We start from the raw sequence: 25,625 nt of genomic DNA on the forward strand, positions 1-25,625 counted from the left end.
CCCAGTATCAACATTTTATGCCATTTCATTTTATTATTGTTTTGTTTCACTGAGACAGGATCTCACATCAGTGAGGACAGCCTCAAACTCACAACCCTTCAGCCTCAGTCTCCCAAGTGATTATAGGAGTAATTATAGATTATAGAATTATAGATTATAGAAGTGTGCCAGTGTGTCTCAGCCCAGAATCAATATTTAAATTGGGACTTAAAATTCCTAATTAAAAAATTCAAAATTCTAATTAAACTCTTCATAGAAATTATGTCCTTAGAATAACTAGGAATGAAGAGCAAATGGTAACATGAATCCCTTCAGTTTCATTTTTTGGAGTTCAAAATTCTTTGCATTAGTTTATTATGAAGATCTTTCCCATAAGCAAGATGGATGTGATTCTGTTTAATCATTAAAATAAATGAATCTCCATGGAGGCCGAGAGTAAAAAAAATCTTAATAGATAGCCTTAAAGCCAATTGAAAATCTAGAATGTGAATCTCCTGATTCATAATCCAAACCATTTCTATCACACTGCAAAACATGATTTAACTTTCTTTCCCTTGTAAAGTTTTTTTTTTTTTGGTGGGGGATGGTATTGGGGTTTTAACTCAGGCCTTCCTGCTTGGTAGGCAGGTACCCTACTGCTTGAGCCACACCCCCATCCCCTTTACTCCCCCAGTGTAGTTTTTAAAAACCCAAGTGATGATTCAGACCAAGGCTTGTATCATCCATTTTACATTCCCAAGCAATCAATAAAATTCAGAAAACTATTGCTGTTCTTTGGAAGAAAAAAATTGTTTTTATTTGTAAAATGGTGTTCGTGGGTGAAAATAAAGTATCATACAGCCATGCTGATAACAAAGGTTGTTTTTTCTCCTTTTTCATTTTTCATCATTCTCACTTTGTTTCCTTCCTTCTGTTTGCCTCTTATGTTTTTCCAATTTTGTTAGCCATTACGTGCCCCTCATTTGTTCTACTGTAATTTCATTACTCCATCGCAATATTGTTTCTCTTTCAGGTAAAGAAAAAGCAAGATGGATTCCAATCCATGAAAAATGAGATAAGATTTCCATTGAGGTTCTGATAGCTACAAGCTCACTTCCAGGCAGAGCAGCAGCTCTTGTGTGCAGGAGAGAGAAGACAGGACAGTTTCTGCTTTCTACCTGTATGTATTGCCTCAGAAGACTCTCAGACCGTGCATGCTTGGTGGAATTTCTTTATTGAATTACTATTTCAGCTGAAGCTGCTTATAACTGATGTCTGTCAGACTTTGGAGGCAATGTGAACCCAAAGAAAAAACTTGGTGAACAATACTGCTTTCTCCAGAATCTTACTGTGATAGTAAAGTGAAGAGGGGCCAATGCTGGTCAGGACTGGGATGAGAACAGCAACATACAAAAAATTTACTTTGTCTTACATAAGAATGTTTTATGGAATTATTCAGTTCCTTGTTATCTCCAGCATATTTTAACATTTCAGTTCTGTAGGGGATTATTCTCCTTTTTATAATTAGAATAATTTTTCCCATTGTGTGCTGGGAAGAGAATTTATATGTAATCTCCTTGAGTATAAAGAAGGGTGTCATATTCATCAGTGCAGTTCCAGGAATCTTGCCACAGCATCCAGGTTATATTAGACTTGTCCAAGTAAACAATTCAACTCAGATAGGAAAAGACTTTAAAATGATGTTTGAGCTCTCAAACTTCTTATGATACTCTGCCAGGTTTTAGCCATCTACATGATCAGAAATAGCAGCCTAAGGTTTACAAGTGGTTGCAATGTAATCCTTTCATGCGCTATCCAAAATGTATATGAAGTAAATGTTTTAATGAGGACACTCTGAGTAGTATTGTAAGGATAATTTGCACAGAAAATTTTTCATTAAGTAAAACAATGTGTCAACTAGTTTTCAACACCAAAGTTACCATACTAAGAATTACCTTGATAATTCATATGAAAATCACGTTTTCTTTACACAAATAACAGTTACAAAATTAATTTTCCTTGTTGCTGTACACATCTGACATTAATCTATTTAAAAATTCTCTCAGAACTGTATAACTATGTACATCATATAAATTGGCCAAGTGCCCCTTTCAGATCATGAAATAAAAATATACCTATTGTATCTGTGCAGTGTATCTAAGACATGTTTTATTTCTACAAACACCATAGTACCTCCTATAAAATATTTAAAAAATTCAGTCATGGATTCTGTCTCATGTAGTGCAGGACAATTCATTCACAAATATTTTAATAGTTAAATATGGCTTTCATTTTAAGGAATGTTTTTAATTTTTAGGAATCTAGAAAAATCTAAGAAATCAGAAATATTTTAATAAAAGAATAATGTAAAATATTCACAGTCTTGTTTTTATAAAATTTGACTGAACAACTGACAGAAAAGCAAGGGTTAAAAATGATTCTCTAACCACCCACACACCCCTGGATCTTGAGAGGAAGATTCTTTAATACTTTTTCTGCCAGCAGTATTTGTTGCTTAAGGAAGTCTGTGGGTAGATAAGAGGTTATTATCCCTCCTACACACACCCCTGCTCTTATTTACAACACCAAATCTCCATATATATAAGTATTTGAAACACTAATCCTTTTCTTTCAATCCCTTTCTCAAATTCTTTGGAACTTGGTCCACATTATATTCAAAACTAATAGCGCAAGGTTATTTTTTATGTTACAAGTTTTCTTACACACTAGAAGAGGATATTGTCACTGAACTGAGAAAAACCAACCTTTAATATTTGTATACAATGTTTGGTCCTTATTATTCTACAAATTATCTTTATGAATGAATGCACATTTGAAGATCATGTCAGAGATAGAATAAACATGTTTTACTAATAAAGTGAACCATTTGAAAAGTTTCATCTCAATGAACAGATCAATAAAAGATTTTAAAGCTCCCTATAAAATGCATCCAAACAAGTTAACATAAATTTTATGCAACCTTTATATTCATTTTATTTGTAGTAAAAATGTTCCCTTGAATGCATTAAATGACAGATATGCCCTTGTGAAAATGGGTTAAGTTTAAATTATTTTTAAAAATAATCAGGTTTAATCTTTATTGTTAATGTAATATTTGTTTATTTTAAATAAACAAATCTAAAAATCTAAAAAAGAAAAATCTAAAAAAGAAAAAAATTGATGTTTTAAAAATGATTTTAACTTTGGAAGTTTAGTATCATTTATGACAGTCACACGTGATAAGTGTTTTGATGTGAATTTTTGTACTTCACCACTCAAATCAATGCACTCCACTTGGGAATAATAATAACATTCTGTTAAGTAATAAATTAGAAAATAACCATTGACCTTCCAAAGTGCTTGCAAGGATGACCCTATTATTGAGAATATATGCTGTAGATGCTGGCTAGAACAATCGCTTGCTACAAACTGTTGGACTAGCCAAATTATAACAGGCTGTATAATCACTTGTGGTTAATTCCAAGGAAATGATTCTGCTCTCTGACATCCTGGAAGTGGGAACTCCATGAAAATAGAGAAGAAAATCTACCCTTTGCATAGCAGAGGTAGTAAGCCAAACCCATTTTATGTACAACCCAAAGGATATGTGAATTGAACTTGCATATATCACTACAATCCTAGTTAGTAAGCTTTTTGGAATCTTGTAAAAAGAATTTAAACAAAATTGAAACCACTGGTATTCTAGAATATAGTAACATGTAGACTAGAAAAAGAAAGCAATCCAGTCAGTTTAAAAACCACTCTTTCAACTCTATTTTAAAAACATATGCAATTAAAAGTAAATAAACATTACTAAATTTTTCAGAATACCAATTAACAGAATACAACTCAGAATTAAATGGGTTATATCCTCCATTTTTTTCTAAATTAAATATATCTTAAGAAGTTGTTTTGTTTTAGGGCAGAAGGTCTGGCTCAAATGGTGGAGTGCTTGCCTAGCAAGTGCAAAGCCCAGAGTTCAAACTCTAGTACCATCAAAACAAAACAACAAAACATTGTTTTGTTTTATTACTCTAGGTCACTATAAATCATCTGTAATTGAAAAGAATAATAAAAAAACTAAAATAAAAAGGAAAACAAAATAGAGAAAGGAAAGTGGTTTCCAATCACATGGTAAATATTAAACTCATGAGATGAAAATTATTTTTTAATAAAAGCCCAGCATCATTCAGATCACAGGATAATGTAATGATCCAAAGATTTCAATCTAAAATCCAACAATGAAGGGTGAGTTTGATTTTACTTTCATTTTCATATGCTAATAACAATAAATGAAAGTTAGAAACTAGTATTTAAACCAGACACCACATCTTATTATTTAAAAAAATGAAAAAAATGATACATTGTGATAGGAGATGCAAGTAGGAAAAAAGTGGTGAAAATTTAACAGAAAAAAAATTAAGATATTCTGTGTCCTGTAAATTGGTCTGTTTTGTTTTTAAAGATGCTAGAAAATGAACGAGACTTGTTGGGTAAACAGTGGAACAGTTCAATCCCAGCACACAATCTGCCAAATTTGTCTACACACAAATGGCTGGAAAGTATACAGAATTTTGCACAGAAACTACTTCCTTACAAAAGTAACATTTTAAAAATGAATTGCTTTCTTGATATTCCAATGATGAAACATCTACTCCAGAAATTGCCTTTCCCCATTTCTTTTGCTTTCAGATTTAATTTGTTCTATAAGCTCTTCTTTGCTAAGCCTCTAAGGAAGCTTTATTGAGAATATCATATTGTCCAACCTGGGGATAGGGAACAACCTAATTTCTTAGAAGTAGAGAAATACTGTTTAAGCATCAAGTGACTGTAGACCCTCCTGTGATGCTGACATACGTTTCATACTTGAGTGTTTACTCCCGTCAATTTAGCCTTTATGGGAAAAACTGTGTTCCCATATGCTGTTCTGTTTGTGTTATGTTAGTATAGTTTATTTGAGTTAGTTAAGCCTTTCACTACATAAGACAACTTGATAAAGCTTTCAAATTTCTTCACAGATAAAGGATGCATTAAAGATCTATCCTCCCTGAACCCAAGGATTTCTTTTACCAAATTCTGCATTTAAAAATAAAAATTACCTAGAAATCACAAAGCTCTGGGTTCAAATGCCAGTAGTGCAAAAAAACACCCCAAAAAACAAAAATAGCTTTGGATTGTATATTTAATTATTTTACACAACTTAAGAAGTCATTGAGAGAATGTTTATGTTTTTATTAATCATGAAATTACATCTTTTTTTTTTAATGTGTTCGAAAAGTGGAATTTTGTTTGGATTTCATTTGGGTAAGGCAGTTGAGACATTTACAATGACAGTTTAATCCATTATAAAATGTTTATCTGGTTGTAAATACATCAGTTCAAGCTTTTCAAGTTTTGCCTTTTCCTCATATACTTCCTTAGATAAAACTAATATATCTTATTTTGGTAAAAATAACTTCATATAACTTTAATCAAGGAAGCAAAGATAATGTCTTACATTCATTGACCTAAATTTTATTTTATTTTTACTTTTCTTTTACAAACTAAAGCTCCTTTGGTTTAAAATTAAAATTTTTATTAGCATACGTTGATAGTACATGAAGGTTTCATTGTGTTAATTCCAGAGATGTGTACACTCTCTCTATTATACTTCCCTAACCCCCTCCACCTCCCAATTAAAAATTTGATGATTAAGACTTCTCTACATAAAGTTATGTATGTGTTAATATTAATATCTGGTAACCGAAGGTAGTGTTATGTGCTTTTAAAAAAAACAATCTTTAAATGATTTTTTTCATTGATTCTCCCTGTCCTCTCAACCAGGCTTGGAAGTTTCTGTTAGGAAGTTTTGACATCATGCATACCTGTCTTAAAGATAACTCACACACAAAAAAGCAAGTGAGCAAGGAATATGAAATGGAGATAGAGCACAATTCATAAACAGATCAAATAATTTGCATGGAATATGCATTAACTTAATAAGGAAATGAATTTTAATTTTTTTCCTTTCATAAAATGCAAAATGTAACTTTGTCTTAGATATCTGCAATGGAAAATATGTAAGTAAATCTCCATAATATTATCTACCTCCGTGTCTTCAAATATAGAAAAAAAAGCAGCTCCTACCTCCATCTCCAGATCCTGATCCTGCATCTGGGAAGGAAAATAAGAACAAAATTTACATTTGCTTGAAAAATATCTAAATAATGTGATTTCTGAAGATCAAGTTTACTTTCTAAAGACTAAGATTATTTTGAAAATAATATTTAATCTGATAATGTATATTCATATCAATTTAATTTCTATTAACATAAAGCATAAAATAAGTTGCCTACCATTTTTATTTTTAAACTTTATGAAACAAGTATTTTTTAGCTTTGAGAAAATTCCCAACTGCTGTTTCTACCTAGGTGTAGACATCATCTACCACTTGCCTCTCTACTTCACAGTCTAAATACATTTAGTTATGTATTTTTAATGCTAATACTGGGAAATATGACTAATATTGGTGTTCTCTGCCTGATGCACCATCATCTCACATCAACATCTCAACTGGGGTTTAAGACTTATATAAAGCACCACTTCTTTGGATTTGTATTTGATAGTTTTGTCTAACTAAAATAAAATATTTCTTCCCCCATGACACATATTGAGAGACAGTACACAGAAAGTGGCATGGCATATGAAGTTCTACAGTTGGTTGACACACATGGGAAGGAGGATGAGTCCCCAGTAGTATCCCTTGTTATGGATTAACACTGCTGAGAAGGAGCAGCAGTTAAATTGTCTATCTTGGTGGTGACTCACATTAACCAAATTCGCAGGTTCTAACACTGTATTGTATCAGAATGTCAATTTGATAGAATATATCAATTTGACATAATATGTGATGTCAATTTGAGGGGGGGGTGGGTGAGAGAGGGAGAGGGGTGTAGGAGGGAGAAATGGCCCAAACAATGTATGCATATGTGAATAAATGAGTAAAAAAAAAAGAATGTCAATTTATTAATTAACTGCTAATGTGACTGGGCATAATCTTTAGGCCAGTATATCCTTTCCTTAAAAGCAAGCTAATGGCCAAAACAATTTATAATAAAAACGTTCCTTAGGAAATATAAAACCAAATAAGGATTTTCATCATGTGACTTGACAGTTTAATGATAACAGATCAAGAAAGGCTGGTGCATTCATCTCCGTAATTGGAGAATATTCCTGACAACTACACTGAGGGTCATAATCACACCTCCACTTCTTTCAGACAGAACAGTGCTTGAGTGGTTTGCTAAGTTTCCTTTTAGTTTATATTCACAGCTAAAATTTTAATTGACTTTATTTGAATTCATTTGAAAGCTCAATTATTACTTGTATTGTCAGAGACGAAATCACAGGTTGTACTATATTATAGTGCTAACACAACCTACTTACATTTCAGTTGAATATACATAGTTTATTTCTTTCCTACTAAAATCATAAATGTCTGTAAGTCAAGGACAACATGTTCTTCATCTTTCTATACATGCATGTACATAAGGGGAAATGCATAAAAGCTTATGGGTTCCAACCTGCAAACCGTACTCCATGGATGACATAGGAATGTTAGCCAGCCCTCCTCAGCTTATTCTTCCTCTGTTTAATGGGTATTGAATGCTCATCTCATTGGGATATTTTGAGGCTTACTGCACACTAGCTTATTTCAAATGTGTAAGCACTCTTTGGAACAAAATAATTAAAATGCTGAGTAACATCTTGCCTCTTCATCTTCAGGTTTTCTAATAAATACGTATGACTTGGGAAAATCAGAAAACAAGAGCAGTAGTGTTTTGGCTTGTATTTCTCACACATGCTTCTAAAAATCCAAAGGCTATGGTCCTTAAGACAACTAGTATTTGATTGGATCCAAATTAAATTGTTAGGGAAGAAAGAAGGAATAGATTGGGAACATGGTCACCAAAGTCAACAACATCATTACAGAATAGTTATGGGAAGCTTTAATGTTTTCTCAATTATAAGATGAGTCATCTTGGCAAACCAGAAAAAAGAGGTTATACTGTTGGACCTGAATGCTTTTCTTACAAGTGAGACCATTAAGGAGACTACCCAACAGGAAAACATTTTCTGTTTAAAACAAGATTTGTAACTCCAATGACATATAATAAATACAAAATTGTATCTTCTATGGCCTTTGATTCCTAGAGATCACAATTTGCCACCTCCACTGAGTGTCAAAAAGCATTAAAAATACATGGCAACATTATGAAGAAAATAATGAGAATCCCTTTTACTTATTTATTTGTTGATTTATTTCAATACTGGGGTTTGAAACACTTAAGAGCCTGGAGCTTGGTAGGCAGGTGCTCTACCACTTGAGCCACACAACCCCCAGTGAGAATCCCTTTTAGATTAAAAGTCAGAACACCAATTTATTTACTGTCAGAACTGGTTAATCAAAATTACTTTGGTCTCCCCATCATCACTTATATCAAAAACCTTTTAGATTTACTAATCAATGGAAGATACATCCAGCAAACTGGTTTACTAATTAAGTTCTTTAGAAATTTAAGTATGTGAATGAGCTAAGGACAGCTTATTCATTTGTGATTAAATTTTCTTCTTGGCTAAGTATTTATTTTCATAGTGTAACCAGCACATAGGGACTAGAATGAAAAGACTTGAATGAATCAGGAGAAACTAATTGTGTGTGATAATAAGAACTTGGAGGATGGCAAGTATGAAAGACTGATAATTTTTGCTACCAAATGTCACTTGCCATAACCATAACTTGTGGCCTATTTTTTCAGAACTACTACCTCCTGATACTCATTTGGTGATGTCAGAGAAAGACAGCTATCGCCCTTGGTCTTGAATAAACAAATACTTTCTTCAATACTCTGTGGTATTTGCCTACAATCTTCCTGGTTTCTGAGAGCCAAAGGTTCTATTTCTTTCTATTCCATTTGTCCTAAAGTCTCATTTTTTTTAAATTTCTTGGGTATGGTTGAGTGATTTCTCATAATTAGTTTGCTTCTTATCGTTCTTTCTATTTCCCTCATTCCTTCTCTGAAAGTAGCACACTGATCTTCCTTCCCTCCTGGGGAAGCCTGCCCAATGACTCACATGTGCTGCTGTCACTTTTATGCATTACTTCTCACTCAAGACCAAGCAGCAATGACCTGTTTGCTTCGCCAAATAACAAGTAAGTGGAGCACAGTCCAGCTGCCTCCTGACCACTTTCCCAGAAAGGCATTCACATCCTGAGGCAAAGAATCATTTAAGAGAGAAGACCACTTAACAACCAACACAAAAATAAGAAACCCTACATCCCTGTCCATGAGAAATGGCACCAATTCCCTTCTGCTCATTTTTCAAAAAGCTGGTAGTCACCAATACATCTCAGAATATTGTCCGTTACTAACAAGCAGTAGTCTAAGATAATCTTTTAAGGAATATGAGACTTTTCTCCATCATTTTCCTCTCGAACCCAGCCATCAAACACAATGCTATTTTAATACAATGCCCTGAAATAGAAATACCTGTAATCTAAGAGGGACTTCTGAATAAAATAGATTTTTTCCTGACATTATTTTCTATTTCTGTTTTTGAAAGAAGTTTACATAAATCATTTTTTTCCCTGAATATGCTGACATCACTCAAGTTATCAGAAAGTATAACGTTCCAGAAAGAAGCTATTTGCCATTAAGGATAGTTACCATGAGACACTGAAGTTTCTTTAATTTAAGTGACTATGATACTTTCAAGCCTAATGTGAAGACTGGGTTCCATTTTAAAGCATTGCTTTATCAAGCTGGGCTATACCCCTCTTGGTTTTTTCCTGCCTATAATGCTGCTGAGCTCTAACAATCACCACACAAAAGGAAAACCTGAAAAGTTAATGAGCATATGAAATCACTTTTCCTCCTCACTTTCCTCATAGCATTCTGAGTACAATATAACTAAAAAGCTCTGTAGAACCCCAGGTTAACTGTGTCAGGTAGAACAGATGTCAGTATAAGTCAAATCATATAATGTTAAGAAGAGCATTTTGTTGAGCTGCTAACATTAGATCTTAACTTCAGAACTCAAACCTGTAAAACTGCCCTTCAGCAGATAATCTGTTTTTCAAAGAAAGTAAGCAAGCATACAAATAAACTTTATCCATGCATAGATAAGTTTCCATACATTTGGTACCTGGGCAGTCAATCAAAATTTCTAATTATATTTTATGCAACTGTCTGCACTTCATTAAACAACATATGTATTTAAACCTAGCAATATTCTGATTATACATTTCCTCTTTCTTCCAGAATTAAAAATGCAAAAAGAAAAAGAATAAGAATAATGCATGCTTTGTACAAAAGAATGAGTGGATATTCTAGTCAATATATAATCTGAATTATTTACTTGGATATAATCTAACAGAAAATGCACAACATGATTTCTGGATTCAGAATGTATTCAGAAGGTTTCAGAAAGGACCACACACATACCTGTAGCACATGATCCTTCTGAGACCACAAGTATCTCACTTTGTTGTTTGCAGGCAGCCTGCCGCAGGTAACACTCATTCTGGTAGCTCTCCCCATTGGAGCCACACACAGGCACATAGTCACTGTTGCACTGGGGAACAAAGAATATAAGCCTATGGTTATTATTGGTGTCTGCATCTCTCTAACATCATGAATTCCCTCCAATCAATTAAAAAACAAGCCACATGTTTTTGATTTTAGTGATCCCCATTGTATTCTGTAAGTCTTTAACCTTGTAAGTGCATCATTTACAGATTCACAAAGGCAATGTCAAATCAGCCAACCTGTCATTTTAGACAGAGGCAACAAAAAGTATCTAAATTTATCAAGTGATTTCAACAAAGTGGTTGAACAGTAGTATGCAAAAGATACAGCAACACATGTCTCACTCTAATATTATTCTGATATATAACCCACCTGATGTGGTAGAAAAAAACTAAACACACTACAATGTTCAAGTTATTCAAAACAAAGTTAATGTCTACATGGAGAAGTACTTAGCTAACATACCAAACATATCCAGTTCCTCCTGGCTTATGTTTTTTACGATTAAATTTTAATCTGAACAAATTGTGAATATTCAGATAAGATATTGATTTATAAATTACTTTTATTTTTAAAGCATAGGATATTTGATATAGACACAGTCTAGAAATAAGACTGTAATACAGAGAAAAACTTCCCAAATTATTGAACTATATGTTAACTTTACTGCATATTCCCAAGTATAATTATTAATATATATTTCAGAAAAAGAAAAGTTCATTTTTAAAAGTAACCTCATTAAAAAGTACACATTTTTAAAATGGAAATTAGGCAACCTACTGGGTATAGTCATCATAATATAATCAAACTCTAAGGCATTAGAGATACTTGGCTGTGTCCTATACCTGCTAATTACACCAGGGATGTGATTATCTCATGATTACTACTACTGATGCACTTCATTGTTTAATTATAATAAATGTAATGATCAAGATTATTATTTATAAATGCTTATCTATGCCAGCAAGTAAGCAAGGAAAATAAAGAATACAAGTACATGTGAAAATTCTTTCCCATTGGCTGGGACTTGGCTCAAGTGGTAGAGCCAACCAAGTCTAGCAAGTATGAGATCTTGAGTTCAAACCTAGCACTGCAAAGTACCCATCCCCCCAAATTTTTTTCCTGTTTTCTACTATTAATTAAAATATTTGAACTTTATGTGCTATAAATTTATAAAATATATAAAACAAGCCAATGATATAGTGAGGTGAGTACAAAAGTTTTTATATATATAAAAATAAACTTAAAACGCTACCATAAGTAAACTTCAACTCCAGGATTTATGGAAAAAAACCTGCCAATTAGATGAGAATCTGACTGTGAAAAACCTGACGTAAATTTCTATTTAATTTCTTAAAATCTCTGTACCTCTTTATTCTCAATTAACTATTTAACTCTTGCTCTTTGCCTAATAGCTTATTTACATGATATATATACATATATATTCAAGTCAATGTTTTCTGAAATAAAAGTCTTATATGTCTTGCTTTTTATGTATCATTGAATAATGAAATAGTACATTTTGTTAATTGTGATCTACTTTTCTCAGATAGTGAATCCAACTGTATGACACTCATATTATGATGGTGCTAATTGCTAAGAGGATGATTTAGCACATATTTTAGAAATCCTTATCCTTATTTCTACAATTTATAATCTAGACATCTAGAAGGCTTCTATATAATTCCATTCCATAGTATAGTATTGGTTTCTAGATTCAGTCTATTTATGTGATTATAACTAAAAATAGATTTTATTTTTGCTAATCTTTACCTCAAGGAGAAATTTATTTCTGGTCAGTGACACCAGGGTAAAGGAGGCTTCCACAAGCTTTCCACATATATGTATTTTTCACTTATATCTGAAAACTAACCTATGATATGAAAAAGCATTTCTACTATTACTTAAGATAGAAGGCAACAGCAAAATATCAGTGAAGAGTTGTATTTCTTAACCAGAAGTACTGAAGAGGAAAGAAATAATGAGGCTTGTGTTCATGTCATAAAGCAGTGGATGAATAGGTGCTTGAAAAATGTACAGTGTTCAGGACCTGTACAAAAGGATGTAAGTAGGCTTTATGGGTCTCCATAATACTAGAATGGTGTCTAAGCACAGGGAGAAAAGATTGGAAAGAGCTGGCGACATTATGGGCAATAGACTTGCTAAACCTTCTAAGAAGACACATGAGACTTTAAATTAATGTGGATGGAGGAAATAATTAACTTGTTTGCTTGGGCCTAGCACCTCTTATCTCTGGTTATTTTTTAATCTCCATCTTCAACCCCAGTTATAATACTTGGTATGTAGATTATCTGGGTCCACATCTTCTTCCATCCAACCCTTAAACTTTCTCTATTCATCCTTCACATGTACTTCTGCAGACTAGTCAAATGCAGAGTCAGTGGACTGTGAATGGGAGTGGGAAGTATTTATTATCTCTGTCAAGTGATAAAGTGATATTACACAATGCTGATATGCATCTTAAAATATCGAATAAACTGATAAAGTGCTCATATGTTGCTTCTGAAGGATGCAGTAAGCCAAATGCGAACAGTGCTAAAAACAGAGCTGCCAAGTTCCATGCGCAAGCCAAAAGGGAGATTTGTATAGAGCTGAAAAGAGCTTAACTGTAGATTATCACCATGATGTTTTTGGCCTTTGTATCATGACTTGCACTCGTTAATATGAATAACACAGGAGGAAGTGTACTCTAAATCACTATAGTGCAAGAATGGAAGTCTAGTTCAAGGTGTTCTTAGTTCTCTCACTGTCTTGGTGTAGGACCTTGTGTGTACTACTCAACAATTAAATATTTAACAAGTTGATGCATTTGTTGTTTGATGCATTAGTTACTGCATTTGAAATGCTTATATGGCATATTTGGGTAACTAACAAAGTTACATTCTTAAAACATGGAACATTTTGGGACTCTTATAAGAAGAAATGTAAATTATTTGACTTTCATGATATACATTTTAACTAGCAGAGTCACCATCTAACATTAACACCAAGCATTTCTAGAATTAGAAAACAAAGGAAAGCAGAATAACCTTAACCATGAAACTAAGATAATTATACTACATTAAAATATGCCAAATTATTGGAGATGGTTTTTAATGGTATTATGATATTGCTCAGTTTCAGAGCAAAGAGAAAACTCAGATGTTGTATGACTTAACGAAAGGCTACCCACTGGCTGGTAAAACAAAAAAACAAGACTCAAACACAGATGGATGGGTCCATAATGTATGTATTGTACAAAGTTTCTCTCAGAAAAAAAAAGTGACTTTATTTTTCTTAAGCTGTTTGCAAAAATCTTATTTTCCAAATATGTATTCTTCAATAGAATGATTTGTTCCAAAATTTCCACATTGCTTAAGAAATCAGCAATACACCACACTAGTGGATTTAATAACTTGACACATTGGAATATATGGAATTTATTTTTACTACCAAGGGATAAAAACAATGTTAGAAGTTTTTCATATGATTCATTGCTTGTTCGGTTAATAAGTACTTTTTAGCCGAGATTTCAGCATTTAGAAGCTATGTATGACTTAAGTTTTATAGATTGTCGGCACCTTCCACAGAGTCTGGCATGTAGAAGGTGCTCAGCAGATGTTAAGAGAATTCTGTTATATTCCCAGTTGTCAAAAGCTTAGGAAGAATGGCTTGGTATATGGTATATTTCTCTTCCCAAAAAAGAGAAAGATAAAAAACTCTGCATATGTTACAGTTGTTTGACCATCCCATAAGTAAATTACTTCTCTGTGACTATATTTCCTTAAGCTTTTAAGAGTGGGCAGGCCTTTGACTGTAGTCAAAGTGACTCTATGTGACCTCCTATGTAAGGAAATTACAGGATACAGCCTTACCTGGCTGTTTCTGTCTTTCTGAATGCTGGCCCTTGAAACCCAGCTGCTGTGCTATGAGGAAGCTCAAACTAGCCCATTCAAAAAGATGAACAAAGAGGAGCCAGATCTCCAGCTGTGCTGTGGCATGAACTTGAGCCCTGAGATGAGTGTGACACCAAGCCTTTAAGTTACCTCCCCTTGCCCCTTGGCTAATGACAAAAGAGAGCAGAGATGAGCTGTTTCCAATAAGCCTTGTCAAAATCGTAGATTCATGAACAAAATGTTCATGAATGTTCCTTGTCAAGCCACTAGGTTCTGGGCAATTTGTTATGCAGCCCTAGTAACTTGAACATTTGCAGATCTAAAGCATGGCTTATTAAAAGAAAATATTTAATAATTGAGTTAGATAATACATGAAAAACATAAGGCCTCATCTTATTTCTAAATTACAAAGTGAACATTGATCATTGTATGACCAGCCCAAAGAACAACTACATGTATCTTCTTTTCTGCCTCTTTCTCTCCATACCTTTCATCCTTCTTTCTTTCCTTTCTTCTTTTATCCATCTATTCATCTATATACTCATTCTAAATTTTCAACCTAATTGATTTACCAGATCGTATACCATTTGATGTATAGATAGGAAGGGAGGCTGCATGAAAATGCAAGACATTCTTGGAATTCGTACTATCACCTATCACATAAGAGTTCATTGTATCTTGTTAATATTCTTTATCCAAAATGCTTGGGACCGGCTGTGTTTCAGATTTTGGAGTCTTGGGGATTTGGAAATATTTGCATAGATTTTATCCTTTAAGTACCCCTAATTTAAAAATGTGAAATCTAAAATGCTCCAAAATCCCAAACTTTTTGAGCATCATGTTGGATTTTGGAACTTGGTTTTCTGTATTATAGATGCTCATCCTGAATTGCTTTGACTATTAAAAATTGTCTACAAAAACTGGCACTTTTGTTATATTATTTGTATTTTCATTTTCATGAGTAGTATCTTGAAAAAATAGATTTGTTGCCAAAGGACATAAGTCATACTCTAGGATCACCACTTAATGGTAAGTTACTTATACGAATGGACCTGAATTTCCTCATCTTTAAGAGGAGGAGAAAGGGCTTGGGATGTGTTAGTGGTACACACGTACAACACATGTTTAGCTTGTGTGAGATACTGGGCTCAATCTCCAGCACTACATGAAGAAAAGAAAAAGAAAAAAAGAAGGAGAAAATATTCTGTCATCCAGTTATTAAAAAAATAAGTGAGGTAATATGCTGGAAGGGTAGAAATCAGTTTAATTTAAATCATCTAAGTGAAGTGAAGACTAATATATATTCACTTTAGTAACTAAATAGTAATACAAATTTGAAGACACTGTAAGTTACACACAAACATATCCGTTTCATTGATGAAATTTAACTTTCATCCATAAATTCTATAGTTTGCAGCCTATTTTGAATGAAAGAATTCATGCTTATTTCTGAAAATGTAAGAGAAACAGAAGTTTAGAAGATCACATAGAAAATAGAACTCAGAACCTCTTCTTTTTTTATCAGCTATTAGAGCACAAAATAAAAATAAACAAACAAAAAAAACCCCCTCAAACTCATGGGAAAGTACTGGGAAGAGACAAAACAAAATCACTCTAAGATATCCTACCCATTGTTCTCCATAAAACTTGCACATGTTTTTTAATTTTCCATTTAATTCAGCCACTCTACATTCTTGGCATATGCAAAGTCTAAATTTTCCACTACAGCGATGTTTATTTTCTCCTGACAGATTGACAACTATTGTACATTAGCAGTAGTAGTAATCCAGTAGTAAATTTAAAATGCTACAAGTATTAGCAAAAGCAAATTTACATTTTAGTTTTCTATTCAAACTTGCATTCATTACTTCCCAAACTATTCCACTTAACATTTTTTAAAAATTAATGACAAATACAGTTGGCTAACTAATGTATAAAAACCTCCACAAATATCTTTGCTGAGAAAAAATTTGACAAAATCTTGTGTGGCAGCTAACTATGAAATCTTTCAGTTCTCATAGCAAACCTAAGAGACTCAGGATTGGTTCCACCCCTTTAAGGTCCTGAAGTGAGATCTACATCTGGGGTGAAGAGGAAGTCTAACTGACATCATCAACACCTACCAATTTCCACTGCTGTTGGGAATGATGTGTATATACAGTGGTATGGCTATATAATCTGTGGGGTTTGCTGCAAAGTGAAAACGTGAGGTCCCTTGTTCAAAAAAGTGACACATAAATATATTGAAATATAAATAAACAAAAACGTGGCAGCAGAAAATCTAACTCTAACATAATTCCTTTAATAAGAAATATATACATTTCCATTTAGTAGCATTTACACATTTAGAGTTTTATCAACTCCTTTTGTTCCCTTCTGGGTGAAATCGTAAATCATGACCTTCCATTTGAGGAATGTTCCTCTTGGTTAATTTTATACAGTTTATGAACTCACTTTTTATATCTACCCCTGTTTACAAAAATAATGTAAATTTATGGAAATCACTAAATTAAAGGGGAAAAGCCATAAATCCTGTGTGTTTTTAATTACTGATTTATCCTTTAGTTAACATCAGGGAAAGAATGAATGGGGAGCTCTTGTGTACCCTTTCTGTCGTGAAAGTACATAATTACATTGTTAAATGCAGTGGAGAGTCAGATTTGGAGTCACATGCATGTTAGATATGTACAAATATGTTTCTAACTTATTAAACACTGGTACAGTCACATCAATACCTACTTATCAGGAGGTGGGCATATTACAAATATAGTTGTTTTACTGTGTTGCTTAAAAAGGAGAAGATAATGTCTATGAAACTTTTTTCCTTTCCTAAAAGTAACTCAAATCATACTTAAATGTAAATTTCTGTCTCACTGGGATGTTGGATTCATTCTAAAATGATTTCATCAGTTCTAAATATGGCATATTAAACCAAATATTTAGGCCTGAACTTGAGTTTAATGTTCTACAAAATAACCTGAGTTATTTGTTCTATCCCCCCTCCCCCGCCCTGCTTACAATCTTGGAAAATATTCCTTATCTCCCATACATAGTTTTGTTTATATGTATATTTCCTGGTTGAGTCTTATGTTAGATGTCAAAGTATATTTTAAAATGTAACTCAACACTCAAGGGCGAATATAGGATATTAGTACAATATTTGCATGATTTGAATGTTTATGTGATTATATGAATATTTGAGAGGAAAACAAAGTTTATACTTTACATGGTAGACCGCATGTGTTAAATAATGACTATAATAGCAACATTAACAGTTTTATCTTTAATTCATACCAACAACCTAGCTTTGAAGGAATCTCTAGTTTGCCAACTTTCTGTTTCAATTTTTGAGAACATTTTTAAAAACAAAAGTGCATCTTCCTTATTATCATGAAATGATTTTTGTTCTATGTGCTCATTTGCATTTCTGGAAAAGTCAGTTCTAATTAAATGTGCATGAACAAGTTAATATACATTGATCACATCTATGATTTCCAAAGTAACACAGTAGTTTTGGTGTCACCTAAATAGGAGTTAATTTAAGATTTTAATTATATTGCCAGGATAATGAAACTCAAGTCCCAAAACAGAACAATAAGGCACCCTTAGTCAAAAAATCAAAACAAAACCCAAAAGAACAAATCCATACAGTTTACTCATTGATTATTTTTACTGTTATCCTGTCAGTTGACTTATAAAATGAATGAGAGAAAAACAATTTTCCTTCCACATTCCAAGAGCACAATCTGAGGATATCTACCTCTAATGGCATTTGTAACTATGGTATATACATTTCTGCAGAAAGTATATGTCTTCTTGACATCAGTAGGATCTCTTGCCAGTACTTTTGTTTGATGCAAGCTTTCTTCTTAGCCTACATAGCTATAATTTGTTAAGTGATGAGTTGTAGAGGGAAGATTCTTGCCTTGCAGTTTCTAATGAATTAGAAGATGCAAATATAAGACATCTTACCTTGAACTGACAGACGCAAGTCACAGTGTCTCCGATTCTCAAACATTCCCCATCAAATTTACAGGTGTTGGTGTCACAGAGGAAGAGATCATTTTCTCTGTCATCATAACCTCAAATTTGAAGAGAACACTACAGTCATTAAAAATGTTATAGATTTTAACAAAAACAGAACATTACTGAAGCAATTAAAGGATTGCCCTAAATTTTAGTTTAAAAAAACCATAGATGTTCTACAAAGTTGCTCTCTATTGATAATCTCAAAATCTAGTTGAGTGATCAATATCCATTTTCAGTTTTCACAATTACTTTCTAGCCAATTCTTCAACATTCTCTTTGATATCACTATTTTATTTAGCTTGGGTTAATACTGACAGTGGTGAATGAAAGTTTGATGCTTCCTAGCTTCCTTATTTTTTTCTCATTAAGTGGGCTATATTTCTGACACTCACATTCGGTATTTTGGAAAAGAACTGGTGATGATCTCTGAATGCCATTTTACCATTTCTCCATCTTTAATTCTTCTTTGTTTTAAGGTCTGAAACAATCCTTTATTTGGAATTTATCCAGACAAAGAGGAAACAAAGCCCCAATAATAAAGATAAACAGACACTGGGTTTTCTGTGATGGTCTGTCTGGCTCAAATGAAGATTGATCACCTCTAAGTTAACAGAGGTGGAAGAGGGGTGCCAAGTTCTTGACAATCTGCTTGAAAAATCAGTACATTCTTTTTAGTTTGTGCACATCCCTTCAAGATATGTGGCTAATAATGAATTTCTTGATTTCTCAGTTGATTTCACAATTAAGTTATCTATTTCTTAAAAGAATACTATAGTTAGCAATGAAGGAAATCAATCATGATGGACTACAAAGCTATCAACATTTGAAACAATTGATCTTGAAGGTTGTTTCACGTTTCTATAATAAAGCACCAAAAGATGTGATTGATTAAGGGCCAGCAAAGTGGAACTTATTCTTTCAAAAAATATCACACAAGCATGCATGAACCAAGAATAAATTGGAGACATGTTGAACTTTATAAAAAATTCCAAACTTAGAAATTACCAAAAGCAGAACAAAGTCAATCTACTCACTCAAATCTAATAGAGATGCACATCTCAACTTGTCTTAAAAGGATAAACTAGAATCATGCATGATAATTTTGCTCTTGGATTTTATATTAGCAATAACTTAGAACTGTATATTCTTTCACCTGTAAGTTACAGTTAGTCATCCCTTCCTCTCAAAAGTTACATACACTTTCTTCAGCTCACATTCCTGAATGCCACTTCATTCAGAGATAGATTTAATTGGAACAGAATTATATTTACTGAAGATGAAACATTACATACATACTTGCTAAAACTAGAACAGACCAGACTTGGGGGACAATATCCAGGCATGTCAATGGAATTTAAAATGGCAATGAAACCTCGCACAACTCCACCTGGTATACTACAGGCTGTCATACTGAAATGTGAAGCCAGCCAGCTAGGAGAGTGCAGCAACTCCCATCTTTGGGCCCTTTTTAATTAGGAGGTTTCAGCAGAGTGAAACCTGCCAAGCTTTTGAGTTCAGACTCTGAAGGACAGGAACAAGAAACAAGGGGAGTGCCTAGCCCACTCTACCAAACCTTATCCAGAAATGGAGTCAGAACCTACTAAGGTCGGTTCACTGTTGGCCCTTGCATGAGCCTGCTGGCCTCCGTCATAGTTGCTCTAGCCTGGGAGGTCTGTGAAGGATTAAGGGCTCTTTTTCAAGTTCCCTTCACCACACAGGAGCTCAGGGAAGCAGAGGATGTGTATTTCTGGACCACAAAATCAAAGGAGGGAGGGAGGGAGGGAGGAAGGGAGGTAGAGGGAGGAGAGGGTGAGGGAGGGGGGGAAGGAAAGGGAGAGGGAGAGGAAGAGAGAGAGAGAGAGAGAGAGAGAGAGAAAGAGAGAGAGACACACACCAAGACCTACCTCCTTCACAATCTGTGACCTGGTCTTGAATGGGAGACCATTACACTCTCAAGGCACTTTTGGCAGGAATCAGCGATTCCCTTGCAGTCACCATTTGATTTATTGCTTTCTCGCTTGCTGTTTCTAATAAAGTTGTTTCTCGCTCATCCTAGTCAGACTTTTTTTTTCAATTATGGGAAAGATTGTTTTCGTTTTCCCTAGGATTAGTGCTCTTTTCAGTGAACCTGGAAAATCAGCCCATTTAAATATTTCTCAAAATGCTTGCAGCTTCAATTCAAGTGCCAGCATTTAAACGTTCCTACACCTGCACTTTCAACCTATCCCAGCACCCCACCCCCCTCAGAGGCCTGAAACAGTTCCCTGTGTTTCCCTGTGTAGAGGTAGGAGGTCTCTAGTTTGGGTTTGGGGCAGTGGAGAGGCAAGGGTTACTTGTCTAGGCTGGTCTGTGCAGGCTAAGCGCGCCTTCTTCTGCGGGTTAACGGGGTCGGGTTGGGGTTCTGGACTTACCAGAGCAGTTCCACCCGGTGGGCGTTTGGCAGTCACTTAAGGAGGTAGGGAAAGCAGCGAGCTTCACTGGGCGTGCTACGATGAGCAGCATCACCGGCAGCAACAGCAGCCAGCAAAAGCCCTCGCAAAGTGTCCAGCTGCCGCACTGCCGCGGGGACTCCCACAGCACCATGACTAGTTCGCGCAACTCTGCAGCAGCAAACGGCTTCGGAAGAACACAGGATCGCGGGGACCACGCAGCGAGCTACTGAGCATCCCGCGGACGGCGGCAGCAAAGGCGGCGGCGGCGGCAGTGACACCCGGCGGGGAAGCAGCAGCCAAACCCGCGCATGATCTCCAGAGTTTCACCAACATCCAGTGACCCGGCTCAGCCTGGGGAGGGAGAGGGTCGTCCGCTGAGAAGCTGTTCCAGAGACGCGGAAAGCTGCTGCCATAAGGAGGGGGCCCTGGGAAACCGAGGAGCAGGAAAACACAGAAGCCAGGGGGTAAAGGAGAGGATCCGGAGGAGACAGAGTGAGGGGACAGTCAAAGCGCCCCGCAGCCCACCAGCCGCCTCTCGCGCTCTGCCGCCCGCATCCCTCTGGCGTTTGGGAAGCAGCAGGTCCTTAGCCCGCCCGGGGTCACGTGGAAAGCGGCACTCGGACTCTGATTGGCGGAGGGGGATGCAGGTCCCGGGAGGGAGGGGTCGGCTAGGAGGTGCAAGGAGGAGGCGGCCGCGGATGCCACAGATGGGCTAGCTCGCTGGGCTCTAGCCCGAATGGGGCTGGGTAGGGATGGCTCATGTTAGAAGCTCAGGCTTCAGGGTGGGCGACCCTCACACTCTTTTATACCACTTGCCTCACTCTCTGCTCCAGGACGCCCCCTACCGAGCTTGGGGTCCGAAGTTGGCATCTCTCTTCGGTGCGCGACCCTGGGCTTGTAGCCCTCGCCGCGGCTGGGTGGCGTTGTCTTCGAGCTGGTGTGGGTGGAGGTGGTGCAGGAGCCGCAGAAGCAGGGCAGAGAGGGGGAAGAGGACCGGAGAAGAGGGCGTCCTGCTGGCGCCCGGTGCTCAACAGTGCGGGAGTGCGCCGCCTGGGATGTAAGGGGATACTGGCTGGGAATGCCGCGGTTAAGAGCCCAGGGATGGTTCTCTATTCGGTAGAAGAGAGAGGGAGGGGTGAGAAGAGATGGTGTGAGTATGAGAACAGCTCTGGCCGACCTGGAGGCAGCAGCATTTCCCAACAGAGCCTGCAACCCGGAGGCTCGCCAAGCTGCCTCGGTCAGCCTTGAAGGTTTTCTCTGCCTGCCTTCTTTCTCCCCTCTCCCTTTCCTTGTCTCCAACCTAGCCCGAGAGGCCAAAGGAAGGTTTGAATCCCTCTCCCCATCACATGCTCTGGTTCAGCTAGGAGCCTATTTGTGTGGCCGCCTGGAAGGTGCGGCCAAATGCGTTTCGAAGGTCAGATTTGGTCGGGACAGGTGGTCTGAGAAGCAGCAAGGACTCCTCTGCGTAAGCCATGGGCTGCTGGGCTCACCGGTTGGAAGCAGCTTCAGGGGAGAGCGGACTCACTTTGGAAGCCCTGGCAAGTGACTCCCCCAGCGCTTTACTCGGGTGTCTGCCGAATCACCAACGACCTGGGCGAGGCGAGAAGGTCTAACTTGGCAAGAGTCGCGGGCTCTGCGCGTTTCTTTCTTTCGCTCCAGCGGGCACTGGGCAAATGGCACAGCGGGACCCGCCTTCCGCCTGCTGCATTCTTCATGCAGTTAGACACACTCTTTTGCCTAATGGCATTTTAGTTGCTAGGTCCCAGAGCTTTCTGGGACAAGGATGGAAGGAGCGCCTTTCTCCCATGACTCCGGTCACTACTGCAACCACAGTGTTTTGATGCCCTACAAGGAAGAGTTTTCTTTTTGTGTGATCCTTCAGTGATTCAGGATTTTTATTTTCTTTTCTCTACATGCGTTCTATTCTCTTATTCCTCCTTCTCCCTCTTTCTCCTCTTTCAAGTGCCCTCATATTTTCCCTTTTTCTTTAAATTGTGTTTTATCTCCTCTCCTTCCACATTCCCTGAATTTACACTAAGCATTGTTTGATGGTATCTAATAAGCAATTAGCGACCATTCTCAATCACTTAAAGGCACTAACATACTTTGAAAACATGTCCTATCTATCTTCTGCAGGCACCACCAGAAAAACAAATTGTGCCCCAGCAATCTTTTTAAGTACTTTAACCTCCAACCTCCTCCCACTTTCCTGTTTTTAACTTCTCCTCCGAGAGATGTGATCGTGCAGTGTCTCTGTGCCTCAAAGAAATCTCTCTTCCCTTCCATACGAAACCCACCCCTTTACATCTCCGCCTCCATTCAAACACTAAGTCTCCCCTCCCCCGCCTACCTCCAAAGATCTCTGAATATTAGTGTCTCTCACTCCTCGCAATTAAGCAGCAGCAGATCCCAGCATTCTAGTCACTGGCATCTCGTTCCTCACCTCACCGACGAAGACTCCATTAAAACAGATCAATTTGACCAGACGTTGGAGGCATCAGAAAATCCGCTTCTAGGCAGAGCAGTTAAATTCTTTAAAGAAACGGAATGCCCAGTAGATAGAGCTGCCAAATGATATTGCAAAAATAAAGAATCAGAGATGCTTTTCGGCAAAGATACAACATAAATACAAGCTTAACGCAAATCAAGCTTTAACAACTCCATAGTCCAGAGTGAGAACAGGTAATTTTCCATAGCAAGGCTGGTGTGGTAACTAATCAGGCTTAAAAATAAGCCATGCTTGAAACTAAAGGGAAAGTCCTTAAAAGTGTTTATGTAGTAATTACGATAATGAAAGGGACCTGCTAGGATTTCAGAGCTTGGCTATATAAGTAAAATTTTACAGAACCTCTTAGCAGAGGAAAACTGTTATTGAATTTCCTGCTAAGTAAATTTTTGGCATGCTTTCCAATAACATGTACTCTTCCTAAGACATTTTGCCCATAGTAACTTAAAACTCCAGAGGAGTTAATTACTGGTTGTGACTAGTTAACAAATACAGTTTCTTCCACAGAGGTTCTTTAAATTATTAAACAGTTTGAAGCAAAGCCTTTCCAATGGGAATGCTGTGATTTTGTTCCACTTACTATGTACTTAGTGTTATAGTGCCACCAAGAAACAAATTCTGAAACTGGCAAGCACCACCAAGTGGCAGAAGAACATTATTCACTGAACAGAGCATTGTATAGTTGAATATGTAAATAAAAATATATACATTATTTAGTTCACCATTAGATACCAAGGAAAGAGACAGGCATTGCATTTTATTGCAATGAAGATTGTGTTAGTGCTTCAACTCTTCCCCAACAGGGTCAAATCAGTTTGCTTATTAGAATTAAATTTAAAACCAACTCTATGAATTGTACTTTGCATTGCATATTATACGATTACTAGTAATATGATCAAACTATATCATGCATCTGCAAAGTTCTTATTTTAAAATAGTAAACACTATTAGCTTTCAGCGTTCCTAAGCTAGAACAATTAAGTTGTGGTGTACATGCTCTAGAATTGGTACAGAAGGATAGAGTTAAGTTGTCATATTTTAAAATAGAAATACTACAAAGGTTTTTTTATTTTTTTATTTTTGCAGAGAACTTTTTTAAAAGATCTGGAGGAAACTAGGTGTCATTTGATGGCTTGCCTACCATGCATGAAGTCCTGACTTTTAGCCCCAGCACCCCACCCCAACACACACAAAGATTTTGTTTTTATGTGGAAAGGATATCATTAAGAACTGTGAGATTATCTAAAACTTTCTGATTGCTTCTTTAAAGGTAGAATATAGTGTATGCAAACATTTTGGTTTCATCCCGACACACTCCTGTGAGACAAAGAATATCATTATTCCTTATTTTTTTAATAGAAAAGAAACATGCCTTTCAAAGCTTTAAGCAACTTGGAACTCAGAAAACTTCATTTCCTGCTGTATCACTGCTGCCTCTCAACATCTGAGAAGGGAGCTGTATTTCGGAATGTATGGGCTCTTCCCATTAAGACTTTTTGGCTGTCCTTTCTTTAGTGCATTAGTAATGCTCCATTCATTAAATCTCAAATATAAACATTGAGATCCTTCAGTGGTTTCCATATCTGGTTAATCTTATGACTACTTGAGAATGTCACACATGTACATAAATTCATATATTCCAGGTCCTACTAGCAGGAACTCCAATTCAAAAAGTCTGGAGTTGGACCCTGGAATCTGTATTTTAGTGTTCATCCTCATGTCAGAACTAAAGTAGCTAAAGTGTCACCTATACCTAGATGACAAGGGAAAAGATACCTGAGCTTTTGCTCAGTTTTCACTGGGATTTTTAAGAGAGGTTTTAAAGAAAGGGTAAAGGCCTCAACGCAGTGTACAGATAAGTTGTTATATACATGAATCTTATGCATATTCACCAAATATATATTAATCATCTAATATGTCTAACTTAGTAACTTTGTAACTATATGCAATGTCCTCAGTTGCAAACTGTGTTACCCACATTTTGAAAATGAGGTAAGTGCCTTAGGTAAGTACCCTAGATACTTACCACCCATCTAAGGTTGCTCAGAAGACCAAGGAAGAGATAATATATAAGTTAATCACAATGGCTTTGGGAGCACACAGATTTAAATGGATGAGTGGATGAGTGAATGAATAAGTGTGCAGTTATGTATATAATTAAAACCAATTAAGACTGTACAAATAAAAATTATATGTGAATGATATTGAAGCACAC

General features: G+C 36.1%; 1 protein-coding gene across 1 annotated transcript in view; it reads right to left on the reverse strand.

The window, feature by feature from the left end:
• The window catches only part of Tmeff2 (transmembrane protein with EGF like and two follistatin like domains 2), a 226,520-nt gene extending 205,030 nt beyond the window's left edge, over window positions 1-21,490 (reverse strand). The window contains exons 1-4 of the mRNA XM_020158141.2: window positions 20,884-21,490; window positions 18,416-18,525; window positions 10,464-10,593; window positions 6,106-6,132 (exon numbers count right to left, since the gene is read on the reverse strand). Of these exons, the coding sequence (XP_020013730.1) occupies window positions 6,106-6,132; window positions 10,464-10,593; window positions 18,416-18,525; window positions 20,884-21,055 (439 nt within the window). The 5' untranslated portion in view covers window positions 21,056-21,490. The remainder of the gene's footprint in view (window positions 1-6,105; window positions 6,133-10,463; window positions 10,594-18,415; window positions 18,526-20,883) is intronic.
• Window positions 21,491-25,625: the final 4,135 nt, after the last annotated feature.

The sequence above is a fragment of the Castor canadensis genome, chromosome 4, assembly GCF_047511655.1.
Source record: "Castor canadensis chromosome 4, mCasCan1.hap1v2, whole genome shotgun sequence".
Taxonomy (NCBI): domain Eukaryota; kingdom Metazoa; phylum Chordata; class Mammalia; order Rodentia; family Castoridae; genus Castor; species Castor canadensis.